General features: G+C 38.9%; 1 protein-coding gene across 3 annotated transcripts in view; it reads left to right on the top strand.

Annotated features, from left to right (window-relative positions):
• Positions 1–14,035, top strand: part of DIO2 (iodothyronine deiodinase 2) — a 72,654-nt gene that overhangs the window by 47,892 nt on the left and 10,727 nt on the right. Inside the window, exon 3 of one of the 3 annotated variants that reach the window (XM_030451728.1) lies at positions 8,822–9,093. In XM_030451728.1, the coding sequence (XP_030307588.1) occupies positions 8,872–9,093 (222 nt within the window). In that variant the 5' untranslated portion in view covers positions 8,822–8,871. Of the gene's footprint in view, positions 1–8,280; positions 9,094–14,035 lie in introns of those variants that run through there. The other 2 variants (XM_030451727.1, XM_008505174.2) reach the window with 2 other exon arrangements.

Below are 14,035 nucleotides of genomic sequence, written 5' to 3'. Positions count from 1 at the left end.
ACAATTCTGACCACCTCAAAACTGAATCATGGAATCATACAGCAGTTTGGGTTGGAAGGCACCTTTAAAGGACATCTAGTTCAATGCACCTTCATTGATCGGGGACATCTTCAAACAGATCAGGTTACTCAGATCCCTGTCCTTTGAATGACTTTGAATGTTTCCAGGGATGGGGCTTTCTACCACCTATCTGGTCAACCTGGACCAGTGTTTCAGTGAAAACTGAAAGAACACATTTTTCAAAGCTTTCCCTGCCTAAATTATTTCTAACCAAAACAGGATAATTGGATTAAAATTAATTTTAAAACACCTCAAAGTAGGAATGGAGAAGTGTAATGTGGATACACTGAAAATAGAAAGAAGTTAAATTTCACCAGAAGCAAAACAGAAGTTTCAATAAAGTTGCACTCTGAATAAGCCTGAAGTGCCAGCAGAACAGAGAAGAGAAAGTATTCTTATTTCCTACAGTATGCAGTTCTTGAGTACTTTCTATTGGTTATATTATTGAGTTGGTACCCCATCTACCCAGCCTGTTATCTGTGGAAATACATCTCTGAAATGTGAGGAGTACTGTTTTTCATGTAGAAACGAAGTTATTGAAAAGAGGAGGATATTTTTTTAAAGACATGACTGACTTCATGTATTTGCCCTATTTTCATGTGTCACCAGTGGTTTGGAAAATACCCTCATGGGGGAAAAAAAGCCCATACATTCATGCATAATTAATATCCCAGTATAGGAAGCACAGTGGATACTTGCATTATCATTCAGATTGCTTCAGGATGATAAAATTAACTTTTTTTCTAATGTAGCAAAGAATATGTTCTGTATGGACAATTTTTCAAGCTGAAGAAAATATAGTAAAAAAACAAAACCAATGTGAGGACAGAGCATGTTCTGAGCATTTAGGAAAAAGCTAGAGCCCTTGGGCTATGGCAGACTTTGAGCAATACTGTGCAACTGCATCCCATGTATGTTTAACAACTATTAATAAAAAGAATCTCTGAAACTGAAGGAGTCATGAAAGAAATGCCAGTCTTGAAATGTCCTGAAAGCAAATGTATAAAACCAAGTTGTTTACAAGGAGTTTTGGACCATTACAATCTGGTTTCATCCAAAGATCTGTAGTTTCTCTCATGAATATTGAAAACATGAAATGAAAAAAGCCTTGGCTTTCAGTTTTTGGTAAAAGAAGTTCCCTGTCCTTACTTAGGAATGTAAAGTGCCCATGAATTCCTTACTGCTGCAGTCAAGAAGGCCTGGGTATTTTCCTTGTTTCCAAAGATGAAAAGATTAATATTTTGCTTGCAAACTTATGCTTTATAAATGTAATACAAATGATGAGAATAGACTATCTGATAAAACTGTGAGAGGCATTGTTATGTTGGAAATTTGAATCCAAATGAAAAACAAGCAAACAAACAAACTTGTCTGATCTGGAACTAAGTGTGAATGGCATTTAGATGAGTTAAAGCTGAGAACAAAGCCCTGGTGAAGCTGCAAATAGATGTCACCTGGGATGGCCAGTGCACAATATTTTTGCTTGGCAAGATGGAGAGGGGTTGAACTGAATAGAGTGGTGTGTAAGGTCACTTGGATGGCAGTTTGTAAGATACTAAATGTGTAGCAGGATAAAAGGATCTGATTTATAGGAGACAGACTGGTTTTATCAACTTCAGGCTTTGCAATGGCATTAACGAATATGCAAAAGTTTATTCCTTACACTTAGAGTATATACCAGATCAGTCTGAGGACAGGACAGACAAAGTATATGTTTTTAAAACACTCTTTTTGTTAATTGTTGCTGATACATTAAGCTGAAAAAAGATGGGGTGTACAGTAAAGCTTTAATAAAAAATGCGAGCAGGAAGATGATAAAAAAATTGATTTTTCATGGTTTTCACTTCAGCACCCACCTCTTCCTAGACTTTGATTAATACTGAGAGCATAGTTTCTAATCTCATGCATCTAAGAGGTTTCTCTTGAGCAGTCATATTGCTGCTTACCTTACAGTCACTGTATGCTGTTTAATTTTATTTTGTGTTCCAAAGCTACAAATTGCCCCAAATATTCCATTGCCTTCCAAAGCACACCAATTTTTATATTAGACTTTCTATAAAGAGGCACTGTGAGTGCCTTTTTTTTTCCTATCTGGATATTTTTTATAAAGACTGGAAATCTCAGTTCTCAATCCACATAAAATATCCACTCTCTCAATGTCTTGCTTTGGGAAGAAAAGGTCAGACAATAGGATTCAAGTCCAAGGAAACAGGTTGCCTAGTAAGTTCTGTTTCTGACTTAACTAGAAATACAATTATAGGAACCTTCATAATAGTATTTCAGCATTTCCGCCTCCCGTCTTCCACAGAAAATAATCCACAGAAGGTGGAGCTTTAAAATGCATCAATATGTGAAGGAAGGAGATTGAAAGCTTGGGTCATGTATAGCCATCATCAGCAACTGAAACACATGTACAAACATGCAACAAGAATGACAAGGACACACACCTTATTTCATTTCAGTGAAACACACTGGATTAGGACTCTCCAGAGAGATACACTGAAGAAAAAGGTCAGTGATTTGCTTGAAAAAAAGAAAAGGCCCCTTCCCAGATGGGAAAGCTGGGGCAGGAGGGCTTTTCTAGAACTTTGAGTGAACTTACATATAAACCTATATAGAGTTATTACTAAAATTCTACTCCCACCATCTCTCTGGTGTTTTAGATGGGCAGGAATACATCCTAACTTACTGACAGCTATAAATGAGACTCCCATATCCATATCTGTCACCTGGATAGCCATATGAGTGGAAGAGTTTGAATGCTAGTCCCAGCTTCTCTTGGGAGCTTGGGAGGTAATTTACAGATTCTACAAGCAGTTTAAGTTGTTCTCTTTCAATGTTTGACGTACTTAAGGTCTTTTTCCTCTTGTGCAATATTGTAGAGAATTTGGGCTGATTTTCCTTCTGACTAAGTCTCCTGGTTGTCTTTATTCATAGATCACCTTTCTTGTTTTTCTGAAGAGAAACTCCCTTACCTTTTAGGGTGGGGATGGTGTTTTGTTGTGTTCCAAAGTTAAGTCTGACTCAGCCAGGTGTGTTTTAGCATCAGGTTTGTTCACTGTAGTTTACTGAAACACAAAGATTATTTTTGTTTTGCATAGAAATTTGGGGATCATTAGCCAAGGGATGTGGGGAATTCCTCTAGACTCAAACTTGTCTCTGTTGCACACCCACATCCACAAGTCAGTTATTTCACACTGCTGTCATACAATGAATGCAGGCTCTTAAAAGGTGCCAGACTGACAGCTTTGAGGTCTACAGAACAGGTTTTGCAGAGAAATCAGCAGTCTCAGTTCTTCTCGTGCACATGTAGATTTCTAAACCACTGTAGTTGACTGTAGGACAGCCTCAGTAATATCCAGAATATAGGTATAACTTGCCATCTGTTAGGATACTCTTTTCTTCCCCTGTCCAGAAATGTCCCAATTATTTGGCCTTTTCTTCCTTTCTTCTTCATTTGAATACTGTCGCAGTCTGGCATCTGTTGGCTGAAAGCACCTCTAATCGTAGTGCTGCCTTGTGGGCTGAGTGGGCAGTAAGGCTGCCTTCCTTTTACTGCTCCATGGGCTCCCCTCCAAATTGCCATGGAGAGCTGCTCCTGTGGGCAGTTTGCATTCTCACTACCTGCACTCAGCCCCACTGCAGATAAACTTGAGGAACCAGGTCTTGCGGGCTATTAAATCAGCACTTCTCACAGCTGTCAGTTTCACAGAATAATCAACTCTCAATTATGCACCATAATGACAGTGATAGAACAACCTAAATAAAATAAAACCAAGGCTGACACAAAAAGTAAATAAATCAGGCAATATGGGTATATTTAGCGTACTCACCTTTGAAGAGCTGGTAAGCAAGTTCCTGTAGAGAACAGAGGCAGCTTTAAGCGGGCAGAATGGGGCTGGGTGCCAGCGGGATGAACGCTGCTCCATTCAGACATAGTGCTGTGGCCAGGAGTGTCAAAGAAAGGCAGGGCCTGGTGAGTCCACACCATGGGAAATCTGATACTTTTCTGAAATATTTTATTTTTAATTGAAGATATTATTTCTTCGAGAAAAAAATACACTGCTGATCCTAATAAAAAATTGGAAACAGTCCGTCAATACTCCATGGCATTTTATGTGATGGGATTGTTGATGAGAGAAGGAGAATTTTTTTTTTTTCTTTTGACAAAAGGAAAAAAATGCAGTTTTATGAGAAGTACAAATTCTTGTTTTGCTGTAATAAATAAATTTTGCCCAGGGCCAGGGGAGGCAAAGCTGAGCTAAACTTTCTCCATCTCTAGCCATATCACTCTGCAGCTGCGCAATTCTCCAGGGATAAGCTCATGGACACACTAACTAGCTCCCAAACAAAAAGCCTCATTCTTTGTTTTTGGCAGTAAAAGCGGTGAGAAGCAGCAAGGCAGGCACACAGGTTGTGCTGAAGCCTTTGGGATGATTTCTCCCATGAACCTCCTGGGGGCAGGACTAGAGCAGCAGCCTTGCTTGCCTGTCACTGTGAGGTACCTTTTCCCAGTTGTGTTGCAAAGAGGAACTGCAGTCAAAATCCTATAATCCTCTTGCTTAGTCTGAGAAAATAAGGCTGAGCAAATAAGGTATCAATCAACCTACTTGTTGTGGGCTCTAGGGTCATGACTTTAGGTACTTAGATTCAGTGGGATTGAGTGCTGTGGCAGTTTTCACAGGCCGTTCAGCCTCAGACAAGTAAAGACCTACACAACCAAGTGAAGGCTGTAAATACACTATCTGACATGCAGAAAGCCAGCATATACCCAGTATAAAAGGAGAACAGAGCAAGTGGCCTTAGCAGCAGTAACTGCACCTCTGATTTCCTGTGCCTCAGCACAGTTATCAAGAGAGTTGTAGTAAACCAACTTACAAGCTGCCCATGTCCCAATCTTCATGCTGCTGTGGTCAAAACTGAGAAGGAACACGAAGCTATGCATGGATATGGTTTTGGTGGCACTGATTTCTATAAACATTACAGAATATGAACATCTATACCGATATTGTTGACTTTAGCCACATACAAGGTCTAGTAACAGTGAATGCTTTAATGTTGTTGGCTTTGCTCATTCCATCTTGACAAATTATGGATGATATGTTTAATTTCCCATTACTGAACCTGACTGCTCCTTAGATTAGGGGAGAACTTTTTTTTTCTTTTGCTGATGGAGAACTGAGGTACATTGTAGGGCTGTGCCTAAATTATATAGGAAGGTCTACCCTTCCTATATATTGGAGGAGCAGGTAGCTGAAGTAAGCTTTAGCTGAGCACCATCTTAATTCTTTCACACACATCTTCAACCCTTCCTAATTCTTTCTCACATATCAAATTCATCCAGTTTTCCTCAAGAGAGTAAAGGCTCTATTAATGACCTGAGGTCTAAAAGATTTAGCCTTTCTTCCTTGCATCATGAAGGTCAGCAAGGAAGTAACAAGAGGCTGCTGGCTTCAACAATGAGTTAATGCTGCAGGTGCCCATCTTTTGCAACAGATGCAAATAGCGGTGTCCCTTGTATTTCTGATGTCTGAGAGAAATACACATTGGTATGAATTGTTTCAGCCAAGAAAGTGAGAAGCTGTATCAATAAGACAAAGGAATTACACTTTCTTTCTCTGTTGAGTGCTTCTGGACTCAGACTGGTCAGAAGCAGTTGCTAGTGCCCTGGAGGGACAGACTGTTTCTGAAGAAAGCAATGGCAACAACTGTCTTTTTCCATTTTTAGTTAGTCAAGAGATTTTTTTCTCTATGATGGGATTAGGTAGTTATTAGCATCTCTTGACTGGAAGTCCCAAACACACCATCTGAGAGAGTTCTGATTACCTTGCTTGGTACAGTTTGCCTTATAGGCAAGGACAATGTACTACCTATGAAATACCATCTCACACTGGAACTCCAGGGACTTCCTGCTCAGCTTCCGATGCACTTCAAAGCTCCCTGAGCTGTCTGGGCTCCAGCTGTCTTACAAATAACCTCTTCACCCATGAAGCACACTGTGGGTAGGGGCAGTTGTTTCAAGGAACCCAGAATACATTGTGTTCCCAGCATAGGTTCTTGCCTGACTTTACCTGAGGGGAACAGGAAGAGCCTGAGCTGAGCTGGACTGTCCTCAGAGCCCTTTGCAAAGTGTTCTCAGAAACAATGGCTGGTGATTCATCTGGCAGCCTCATCAGCAATCCCCAGGCCCGCCTTTTAACAAACCTCCCTCAAAGAAAGAAAGGGGACCATCCCAGACAGATTCCTGTATGTTTTAGTGGTGGATCTACAGAAGAGTAATCTAGGTTTAAGAGTGCTTGTAATCAAGTGATTACATCTGCTTGCCTGAGGTCAGACAGTAAGCCAGTTTAGCAGCTCTGGGGACCCTTGTTCCTCTGTTGTGCTCACATGATATGAGCACACTGACTCATCCATGTGTGGAGATACATAAAAGCCTGTTTATAACGTGTTTTTGCAAGTTTTAATAATAAAGCCAGATCTGTGAGGTGGCAGTCCTTTCTATGGCAACAGAAAACTGTCATTGCCAATATTTTTGATTTAAAAATTGAGAAAGCATTTGTTTATGCTAGTAATGCAGAAGGTCCCTTGTTTAATGTGCATAACCTTTTAAAGTTATTTATTTTAGTTAACATTTGCTAGAAGATACCCTGCCTGGGTGACAGCTTTTGCAAATGCCTGATATTGTGCTACCTAAACAAATGTTTTTTTTGTGAGCTCAAGACAAGACCTGGAGTGGCCTTTCTAGAGGTATGCATCCTAGTATGACAGCCTAAGAGGTATTAAAGTATCTGAAAATGAGAGACCCCAGAGTGGGGAAGATAGATATTATTTACCTTCTGTAGTTTCTAACAGGGAAAGGATTGTGATGAGTGATGAAGACTAAGACACATTAATGAAGAAAGCTTATACTACTCATCAAGGATGTGAGCTGACAGATTAGCTATCATGATGGCAAGTCTGGGAATGAAATGTATGTGGTGAGGAGAGCCTACATAAGTACAGGGGGAAGACACACACTCAAAAACAAAATTATGGATGTCTGCAACATGAAATACATGAAATATTTACTTCAGGAAGTTAGAGCCATGAAAAACCAAACCAAACCTAACTAAAAAAAAAAAAACAAAACACACAAAACAAACCAGAATATGTCTGCTGTTACCCCTGTCTCTCCAGCTCCCTCAAAAAAAAAAAAAAAGGACTAAAAAGGTGAAGTGAAACAAAGAAAATCCACATGGATAAAGAAAACCTTCAGTGTGGGGCTGCAGCGTACGCTTGTGGTTGTTAAAGCAAACATAGAGCTTCCAGAGGAAACTTCTTTCTTTCTGGATTTTTTTTTTTATTATTATTATTTTTTGTTGTTGTGTAGAGGCTTTTTATATATGTATAATTTTTTAACCAAAAGTTAGTTATCCAAATTAGACTTTTTTAAACAAAAGTTCATTATCCAAATTAGACTAGTGAATATAATTTGTTATCACAGGGAAATATGAAATTCCTTGAAGGTCAGTTAACAGCACTTAATACTGTATGATATTTTAAGAAAGGAACTTAAAAACACCAAATCTTAAAAAACTTTTTTTCTCTCTCTTTTTTATATTTTTCCCTTACACATTAGTGCAATAAATCAGAGCTGGGTGTTTACTTCTGTTTCATTAAATGCCAAGACAACAAAAGTTCTTTAAATACTATATAGGTTGTACTTTGTGAACATAAGGGGAAAATGTACAGAAATGTGTCCTTTCTTGGGATGCATCAGCTCACCTTCCTGAAAAAGACAAAAGGGTGAAGGAAAAAAAAAACAAAACATAAAATAAAAAAGAGGAAAAAAATCCCAAAACACACTGACAAAGAAGCCTGCATTGCTGTGTCATCTTCCATGTCATATAAAAATACTTCTTCCAAAAATGTAAAGCATTTCTTAAGAGCAGTTAGAAGCATATTGGTATTTTTCCTTTTCAAAGCAAGGCAAAGTTCCACCCTTGCCGTCTGTCTTTTTTTTTTTTTTTTTTCCCCTCCACGCTAGTGAAAAAAAAAGAAAAAAGAAAAAAAAAAAGTTTTGAGAATTTCATTTTTCTATTCACTGCAGTCCTGGCCAAAGTAAAGCCCTCTTTTACATTGACGTCAAGATCTTTACTAAGATTAGGGTTTCGTTTCTCTATTGCAGCAATTAGCTAGGGAATGTATAAAAGGCTTCAGGGAAGCAAGCTAGGACTCCAGAGGGGAAAGCACTTTGCACCATAGGCAGTTCGCTAGAGAGAGGGCGAGAGGAGGAAGGCAGGAACAGAGAGAGGCGGAGGGAAGGGGGGGGAGAAAGGGAAAGAGAAGGAGGGAGGAAGGAACAGAAAGTTTGTGTATATAAACCTTTTTTCAAAAAAGGATTGTTGCACCTGGTAGCTAGCTTTACTGACTCAGAACTGAAAGGTCTGTTCACTGCTTAAACAGCTGAGAAACAATGGGATAGTGCAGGAAAGTTAACAATTAACAATCTCAGTTTAAATTTTGTAACTGCAGGGAACTGGGACCACAGCTGCCTCTCTCTTCAACAAAATCAGGTCTCCTGGTTAAGGGAAAAATTTTTGTTAACATCTTAGTTTCTAAAAAATAAGCAGCTCCGCGTTCAATGAGTATCATACAGTAATGGTTGTAACCAGCCTGCTCCTGTTTAACCATCTCTGCTCATTTTAAAGAGAGAGGCTGAGAGAGGGGTAACGAGGCTTTTGAAATGCTCTTTACTTTACTTTTTTAAATGAGGGTACAGGGCGAAAAAGGGACCTGAAAGCATCCGGCTGAAGAGAAGCGGCAAGGAAGATGGGTCTGCTAAGTGTGGATTTGCTAATCACGCTTCAGATCTTGCCGGTCTTTTTCTCCAATTGCCTCTTCCTTGCGCTGTATGACTCTGTGATCCTCCTGAAGCACATGGTGCTGTTTCTGAGCCGGTCAAAGTCCGGACGCGGTGAGTGGCGGAGGATGCTGACCTCGGAGGGGCTGCGTTGCGTCTGGAACAGCTTCCTGCTGGACGCCTACAAGCAGGTGGGTACACGGGGATGGGGACGGGCAGGTTGGGGTGGGGAAGCTGCGATGAACATCCCTGCTGTCAACGGAGAAGGGAATAGCGCTGTGCAGTGCTGCCTCTCCTACTTGACGGTAAGTTTGATGGGAGAGATGCAAAAGCTGAAAAAAATAGTACTTGGAAGGGTTCAGGAGACGGGATCTGCTGCCTCCTCTGCTCTGCCACTTACTCCCTGCAAAGCCAGAGCCACGGCACTTAGTTTAGATGTGCCTCTGTTTCCTCACCAGTACAATTAATAATCTTTCAGTTTATGAAGTATTTCTTAATATTTATAAAATATTCTTTTTTGCATAAGAATAATTGCAAAATGCTCTGGATGTTTTCACAACTGCAGTTTAGTTGTTATATGAGATCCTCAGAGATTATACAGACTGAATCTTCAGGCAGAGCTCTACATAGATAGATGTCACCTGTGCAACAGAGTTGTTTTAATGAGCCTTTGTCACTACATTGGCATGTTCTGATACTCAGATTAAAGTTTTTTATTGGAGGAAGGATCTAGGTAACAGTAAAACTGGCACAGAGTAAAACTGAGCCTTTTTTCTTCAAAAGTCAGCATCAGAGGTACATGTCAGAAATTAAAAATAAACTTGACAAGATGAGGGACAGCTGCCTGGTGATTGAAGCTAATAAAGCCATTAGCAGTTATGCAATGTGTATCTTTTTTTTCTTCTTTTTTTTAGCCACTGGTACTGCCCAGGTCTCATGAGGTAGTTATAGTTCCCTTTTATAGACTGAAGAAGTGGACCCAGAAAGATGAAATTTCTTGCACAGGCCACCCAGTTTGTAAATAGAAGAACTGGATATTCAGAGCTCTGTGGCTTCCAAAACAGTGCTTGGTCTGTTAATGTGTTGTTTTATTTAGACTATCTAATTTAACATACCCCATGTGATGTCATGAGGTCATAAGGATCCTATCTAAACAATAGCTCTGTATCTTCTGAAATATTTCTTTTAATATAACCTTCCCACCAGTCATCTTTTGTTCCCTGCACAATGGCTTTTGTATAGGCTCTTTCCCAGAGATGTGAAGAGCTGGTGGTGATGGTGTTTGCTGGCTTTGAGACATGGAATACAAGCTGTTTAGCCTGAAACCGAAGCCACGGGGACATTAATTTACAGTGTAAGACAAATATAAATAACGTTAACTTTTGCCAAATAGGTCAATCTCTTACTGCCACCCTAGGAATCAGCCAGCTGGCTACCCAAATAAAGTAATGCTGAATGAAGCTGACTATTCTCCTAGACCTTCTAGTTTCTGTTTTTAGTCTCCAGGGACTGAGTAAGTAAAGTTTACAGTACCCTTGTTAAATGGGCCAGTGAGCACAATTGTGCCCATTTTTACAGAAAAGGCAAGGCAGGACAGATAATGCATGACTTGGTCAAGGCACCAGTGGAAGCTGGTAGCACAGCTCTGTGTGGCCCAGGATCTGAAGGTGAGGAGCTGTAGCAAAACTTATATCCATGAGATCTTTTCAATCTCATTTTGCTTAAATAACACAAAATTATTTAAAATAAAGATGTCACATGCCTTTCTGTACTTTCTAATGTCATACTTTGCCTTTTCCTCAGTACTGTTGATGTCAACCATAGAAGACTGACTCTGCTATTTTTGGTCTTGGCAATGAAACTCATACCTTGAACTTTGGTAACTAAAAACTCTCCCTTATCACTATGACCCAGGTTGTTCAGGCCCATCAGGATATAAATTCCCTAGAATGAATTCTGTCTCAATTAATTCAGCAGAAAACTGCCTATGAACATAACCAAATCACCTTGTTCCAGAAAGAGGGAAAGTCCATTCATGCCAGTTATTCTTAAGACAAAACCAATTGTCCAACAATTAATGTAAAGACCCTGTTTTTCTTAATAGCATTAGGGGCCATAAGGACAGAAGATAAATGGAAAGCCTTGATTGACCCAGAAAGGTAGATAAGTGTAGAATTCAAATTATAAGATGGGACACAAAAGACTGAAGAGCAAAATTGGAAAAGTCATCACTTCCACAATAGAGGAGAATCTGCTGCTTCTGTAAGGAAGAGAAAGAAAAAAAAATTACATCTGGAAAGCTGTACTCATAGAGTTAAAAAACATTTGAAATGTACTCTGCTTTATGGGGTTTTTTTTGAAAGCAGGAGAAACAGGGAAATATATTTAAGACACTTCCACAAAGCATCTTTTTCCTTAAATTATCTTTTATAAATCCTGAATAGGACTGCCCATTTGTCATATCTTAATCTTAACCAAGTAGTGAGGGTATTAAAAAGCAGGGCAAAATGCAACAGGTATAATAACAGTGATTGCTTTTTGCTCCAATTTGCTACCTGATGCCAGGTATTAGAAAAGTAATTAAGCAAGTGCTTAAGGAGTATTGAGAAGTATTTGTGAGATAATCACAAAGTTTCAGTTAGAATAGCAGAACTGCAGATGTCTGAGATTAAACAAAAACAAGACTGCCAGTTAGCAGAAGTCTGAATTAAAGCAATTACTATGCTTAGTTTTACTGATTTGTGTCACTTGCAGGGAATACTTCCTGAGTACATTTCATAGCATTTTTCACAGAACTACTTGAAATAAAATTTCTGTTCACAGAAAAATGTACTGATAGCCCATCTAAAAAAAATTCTGTAGGTAGAATTTAGACTCTGCATTAAAGTAAATTTATTGCATGAAAGGAGCTATGCCTTGAAAACACAGTCTGTGACAGAATTAAGTGATTTTGCTTCAAGACCAGTGTGTAAAAGAGATGATCCTGGATTAGCTAAATTAGAGTGCATTTGAAGAGAGATACCCTAATGCACTTTTCCTCTAGAAAAACTTCGTAATATCTTACCCAAATTTCAACTTACTTTTGTTCTGCTTTTTGTTAAGTATTATTGCACACAGCTTTTTGGCTAGGGCAATTATTTCATAGGCAAGATTACTTAGCAACAGCTAAAGATTTTAACATCCTCAGTAGGGAAGCAGCACAGAGTTTGTTGTACTATATATGGGGTGTATTGAGTATTCTTCATTATTGGATCTTTCTATGTGACTTCTTTATTCCACATCTTGCATTCCCACTGTAATCAAAATGATTGTTCTTTCGTATATTTTTATTTCCTTATGTAAATTTTATCAGTGATTAATATATTTCTCTTTATTTCCCTAGCTCTGAGTTCAGTATCTGTTATGTTCAGTGTTGATACTGCCTACAGCTTTGTGATTTATAGAACATCCTCCTCCTATTCTTTCCTGAGAGGCAAGCATGTCTTAAAATACAAGAGAGTCTGTGGGATGAGATTAATTGTCATAACAGAAATAAATAAAGCTAATAGTCAAGTTACATTAAGCTTATATAGCAAAAAGAGTGCAAGATTTTTGTTTAAATGTAATTTTCCTAACTTACTGTTGTGCTGTGTTTATCTACAGAAATGGGTGGATTGAATCCTGAAGAGCAAATCATGTATGTATGTGTGTGTAGGTATTTACAGTCTTACATGAGTTTGTATGTATACAGATCTATATACGTGTGTGTATCTGTCTATATATATGTACACGCATATACGTATATGTGTATAAATGCAAAATACACACACATGGGCATACATAATCTGCTCTTTCAGGAGTCACACCACTCTCATTTCTCTGTATATGTGTACACATACATATATGTGCGTATGTGTAGATACAAATGCAAGCACACCTACTGGTAAGAGAGAAAAAGGCGAGATTTTGGGGAGGGTGTTAGTGTGACTTCTACATGCTTTATATAGGCCCTCTGTACCAATGCCAATGAGGCATTTGTTTTAGTCCCTAGCTTGTATACTGAATGGGTCACAAACCTTACACATATCCAGAGAAAAATCTAGGGAATTTTTGAAAAAAACCCTGTTTTTACTTTTAAAAGCTTTTTTGACATACTAGGTTTCATAGTTTACTGGGATTTTCTTCTGGGATTTGTACTTGAGTACAGCTTTCTAGAATTCCAGAAGTGAAAAAGTTTTATCTTAAAATGCTATTGAAATATTAAAAAAAAAAAAAAGTTGCACACATTAGCAGTGACACTGTGAGACCTTACATTGGGAGCTTTTCCAGTGCTAGATAGGAACTTTGTCTTGCAGCAACGCAGAGCTACTGTTCCTGGTCTCCAGTAGAGAGCTGTAAGGTTATCCTAGAGGAGAATCTCCCTCTTCTCCAACTCATTGCAGAGTAGTTAAGGAGAAGACCTTAATGGCATTTCCCTGAAGCAGCTGAATACACTGGTGGCCCTATGGGTGGCCCATGTGTATATACTCACGTGTGTGTAAATGTGTTACAGTCAGTAACAGGTACTGGATGCCTGTATCCTGAGCCATGTATGGTGATGGATATATGTTTGTACTTTTGCAGCTTTTTACCATCTTTAGTATGGGCCAGTAGCAATCTCTGGCCTGACAGACCCAGCACAGAGGGAATGGCTGGCACAGCGTAGGCCCTGTTTTGGATGCAGCAGCAAGTAGACTGGGTCAGTAAGCACCCAGTCATATTTTCCTGAAATTTCAGGGTGGCACAGTTGAATTACCTTTGTCTACATCTGCCTACCTGATTTGTACACTATGTATTCCTAAAAACATAATCAGTATACAAAGCAGGACAGCCTGAAAGCAGTCATGTTAAATGCTTGCTGCACAATATCATCACAAAAATATATATGAAAATAATATGATGGCATGATCCTTTATCTGCTGCTTGGTTGCACAGTAACTCTTTGCGGAAATCTTTTAAAGGCTGGAACAAAGACATTAACTCTATATTTTGTTATTTTGTTATTTTTATTTTATACTTGTTATTTTTTATTTAGTATTCCAGCAAGATAGGGAAGTGCCTCTGTGCATTTGACAGTAAAACAGGGAATTTGTGAAATAGTGTGTTGTCTGTTTT

The sequence above is a fragment of the Calypte anna genome, chromosome 5A (genome assembly GCF_003957555.1).
Source record: "Calypte anna isolate BGI_N300 chromosome 5A, bCalAnn1_v1.p, whole genome shotgun sequence".
NCBI classification, from domain to species: Eukaryota; Metazoa; Chordata; class Aves; order Apodiformes; family Trochilidae; genus Calypte; species Calypte anna.
Note: the sequence above shows the minus strand (reverse complement) of the source record. Positions and strands in the feature narration are given on the sequence as shown.